Source organism: Lycium barbarum, chromosome 5 (genome assembly GCF_019175385.1).
Source record: "Lycium barbarum isolate Lr01 chromosome 5, ASM1917538v2, whole genome shotgun sequence".
Classification (NCBI taxonomy): domain Eukaryota; kingdom Viridiplantae; phylum Streptophyta; class Magnoliopsida; order Solanales; family Solanaceae; genus Lycium; species Lycium barbarum.
The window spans coordinates 20,295,568-20,299,632 of NC_083341.1; the positions used below are offsets into that span (position 1 = coordinate 20,295,568).

The 4,065-nt window shown below is 34.3% G+C and overlaps 1 protein-coding gene across 1 annotated transcript; it reads left to right on the top strand.

Annotated features, from left to right (window-relative positions):
- The first annotated feature begins 254 nt into the window (after positions 1-254).
- Positions 255-3,276, top strand: LOC132642371 (rac-like GTP-binding protein RHO1). The gene is made up of 5 exons (XM_060359599.1): positions 255-589; positions 1,276-1,363; positions 1,506-1,615; positions 1,712-1,775; positions 2,847-3,276. The coding sequence occupies exons 1-5, from the start codon at positions 542-544 to the stop codon at positions 2,855-2,857; spliced, it is 321 nt and encodes a 106-aa protein (XP_060215582.1). The 5' UTR covers positions 255-541; the 3' UTR covers positions 2,858-3,276.
- Positions 3,277-4,065: the final 789 nt, after the last annotated feature.

Sequence of the window (4,065 nt, forward strand, 5' to 3'; positions counted from 1 at the left end):
TGCTCTCTAAGGTGCATATACCCTTGTTTTAGTGTGTGTTAGGTTTATGGTGCAAAAAGAAGCCAATTTGTTGCTGAATTCTTATACATTATTGTAAATCCTTGCTCTAAAGTTTAATAAAGATTCAATTTGAGTATCTTATCATTGCCGTATGTCACCTGCATTTACATCAAACCTGGAAAATGATATTAAAAAAAAAGTTGTGTTTTTAAAGAAATGGGACTTAAAGGAAAAGGTGTTTCTGGAAAAATGTTTTATCTTGGATAATCATTTTCTAATCATCTTCCAGAAAATACACAGCTTATTTTCTCCTTCTTTTTTCTTTCTAGTTTTTTCCTTTTTCAATGTGTATTACCTTGTAAAATTGCATTCATCCTCTTGCCTCATTTTCTCTGTTTATTCTCTTATATCCATAATTTGATTCATTTCAGGCCTTATTCGTGAATATATACTAATAAACATCATGTAAACAGTGCGTGTCTTATTAGCCTTTATTCAGTTTTTGAAAAGAAATTCGAGTGTCTCAGATTTTTGCTTAGGCATGTCCACAAGTTCCTGCTGCGTGTTTTGGTTTTTTTGCTTATTGAAGGTCTGTTTGGCCTAATATCTTGTCGGGCTCTAAGTCGTTATCTTGTTTTGATCTTTTGGACAAATTTCTTGGTTTCCATGTTTTGTTTGTATTTCCAGCTTTGAAACTCAATGGATGATGGATCCGCCCTTTTGCCCTTCTCCACTTACAAGCTTGACTGGTTTCTTTAATATCTTGTCGTGAGCTAAATGGGACCCAGTTTCCATCTTTTGGATAAATTACTTGGTTTGCATGACTTGTTGCTTTAATATCTTGTTACAAGCTAAATTTTACCTTTTTCGTCATTTTTACACAAATATTTCTTGGTTTACATGTTTGTTTTGTTATGCTATACTTTTATAAGCATATTGAGTTATTTCTTACCAAATTCATCACATGTCCCTTCTAAATAAATTTGTCATAATTAGCCTTAAATGTAAGGAAGAAAAGACATTGAATTTACTTCAATATGAACTTGGTGATAATTATATCTAATTGTCTGGTGTTTGCTCTTTGATGCATTTACGTCTTTTGTGGTTTTGAGGGAAAATGTTGTATTATCACATATGACTTTACATGCATAGAATCTACTCTTTTTTGTTTGTCAATTGAAATATCTAAGTTTTTATATTCCGAGAAGTAGTCCCTTCATCTTTCCCTAATTTAGCATCAATTGCTCTTCCCTCATTCATGCAATTGTTTGACAGGATTATGTGTCCACTGTGTTCGACAATTTCAGTGCAAATGTAGTTGTCAATGGAGCCACTGTCAATCTAGGGTTGTGGAATACTGCTGGTAATTATTTATTTGCGTGACATTTATTGCTTGAAGCTTCTGATAACTGTAACATGTTAATGTGTTCAATGCATATACCTATAGTGCAAACCTGTGAGCTATCCAAATTGTTATGACCCTGACATCATTAAATCTTTAACAGGACAGGAGGATTATAATAGATTAAGATCTCTGAGTTATCGTGGGGCTGATGTTTTCATTTTGGCATTCTCTCTCATAAGTAAAGCCAGCTATGAAAATGTCTCCAAGAAGGTTAGTGTTTCATTATGTATTTCTCCTCGTTTAGTGTTCTTTCTAATTTATTGTTCTGTACATGAAAAGTTTACTATTTTTATTGGTTGTTTTCAGTGGATTCCTGAGTTGAAGCACTATGCTCCTGGTGTCCCAATAGTTCTTGTTGGAACAAAACTTGGTGAGGCTTTTGTTTAAACTCGATCTAGTCTGCAGTTTGTTTCATAGATCTGTGGTATCAATTGTGTCTGCAATCTTCTTATTTATTTACTACCTCCAGTCCAAAATAATTGATGTTTTAGCCTCTAAAGGTTGGTCCAATATATATGATGTCTCTCAAAACCAAGAAGGGATTTAATTACAAGAACAACAACATACCCAATGTAATCCCGCAAGTGGGGTCTGGGGAGAGTAATATGTACGTGAACCTTACCTCTACCTTGGCCAGGTAGAGAGGCTGTTTCCGGGAGACCCTCGGCTCATAGAAAGACGAAAAATAGGCGTTATCAACAAGCAGAAATAATATCAAGATAATAAGATAACTGCGGCAAGAAGGGATTTAATTCTTTTTCCCAAATTTGACCCAAACAATTCCCAGTTCAAAGTTAATATGCTTAAAATAGTACAATGTCTCGGTTGCTTTAATATAAAATCAACATACCTCAAACAATTAGTTACATATCAGATCAATCAACAACACTTCACCATCAACAGGGACCATTAAATATTGCTTGAACAAACAATGAGTGCAGTTAGATACAAATCCAGCAGAATCACATCACAAGTATGATAACTGTTTCTAATCTATAAAGAACTTTATCTAAAATGTAAACCGATGCTCACATACTATTAGTGCAAGCCAAGTAACGGTCAATCCCAAGTCTTTGCTTCCTTTTGAAAATTTGTATTGCATAACTTCATTGAAAATATGAACACTATTCGAATAGGTTGAATTGTCCACACATTACTTTTACTGTATCTTGGTTACCCAACATACCTAGTTTTAAAGTTTTCCTAAAGTAACAATCTATTGAAAATGCAGGTCAAGAATATCTGTAACATTGCCAAGCACTGCTCCACTTTATAAATTCTAATAGAATTATTATTAAACTTGTAACTGCTCTGTTGTCAAATAATCTGTACTACGTAGTTTGTTGATTTTAGTTAAATAGGTGAATTATTTAAATAAATTTTGAAGCTATCCCTTTTCTATTTATTTATATTTGCGATACTTACATACATTATTGTATAGATAGCAGGTGAAAAGAGGAGTAAGAAAACAAAGAAAGCTAAGGAGACGAGGGTTCCCCGGAGACCACCAGAAAACCTTGCGATTAGAGATAGAAGCTCGTCGCCACGTCTCCCACCACGCGGCGCTCCATTGCCTCATGATCCCCTCATGAATGGCATTGCATATAGTCTTCCACCTCCATATGATTTGTGGATTGTGTAAGTGTTTTGTGGATGTTTGCGAGGGATGAAGTAGTCTAATGTTGTAGACTAACTTAATGTAGACTAGTTTAATGTTTTGTGGATGTTTACAAATGTTGAAGTAGTTTAATGTTGTTTTGATGTTTGCGAAAGTTGAAGTAGCTTAATGTCTCTTGTGAATGTTTGATTGATGTTTTTATTCAACTTTGAAGTAGTTTCGAATTGAATTTGATGTATTGGTGGTTGAAATATATGTGTTGCAATAGTAGCTTAATGTTTTATGTATTTATAGTAGTTTGGTGTATTGTTGGCAGCTATTTGAGCTGGTTTTAGTTGAAAGTAAAATTATTTTCATCTTGACAGGTGGGCAGCTGGAATAACAACTAGGTGCTACCATTTTTCTTGCAGAGTACCGACCTCATAAGGTCGGTTTTTGGGCCCAGACACATATAAAATACCGACTTCATGAGGTCGGTTTTCTGCAAAATATTTCCAGAAATTGCAAATTACTGACCTCATGAGGTCGGTTTTCTGGAAAATTTTCCAGGGAATTGCAAATTACCGATCTCATGAGGTCGGTTTTCTGCAAATTTTTTCCAGAAATTGCAAATTACCGACCTCATGAGGTCGGTTTTCTGCAAAATATTTCTAGAAATTGCAAATTACCGACCTCATGAGGTCGGTAAACTAATATCATTATATTATTAATATAATTTACCGACATAATGAGGTCGGTATTTCATATAATTAATATCCGACTAAAAAAAATTACCGACCTCATGAGGTCGGTAATATTTCCGACCCACTCTTTTCCGACCTAATTTTGAGGTCGGTTTCTGCCCAAAACCGACTTCATGAGGTCGGAAATTGCCCTTTTTTTAGGTCGGAAAATGCAGTTTTTTTTTAGTTACAACTAAGTTTAAGGAAACCATATATGTTGCCGTCCATGCATGCAACTTTATATATATATATATATATATATATATATATATTGGAGATAGAGAATTAGGAAGCCTATGCACGGGCAAATTCAAAATTTA

Bases quoted from the DNA above. Each gene is read 5' to 3' on its own strand.
- LOC132642371 (XM_060359599.1), top strand. From the start codon at position 542: ATGTCCACAAGTTCCTGCTGCGTGTTTTGGTTTTTTTGCTTATTGAAG. The intron at 590-1,275 runs GTCTGTTTGGCC...ATTGTTTGACAG, and splicing joins GGTTTTTTTGCTTATTGAAG to GATTATGTGTCCACTGTGTT. The intron at 1,616-1,711 runs GTTAGTGTTTCA...GGTTGTTTTCAG, and splicing joins ATGAAAATGTCTCCAAGAAG to TGGATTCCTGAGTTGAAGCA.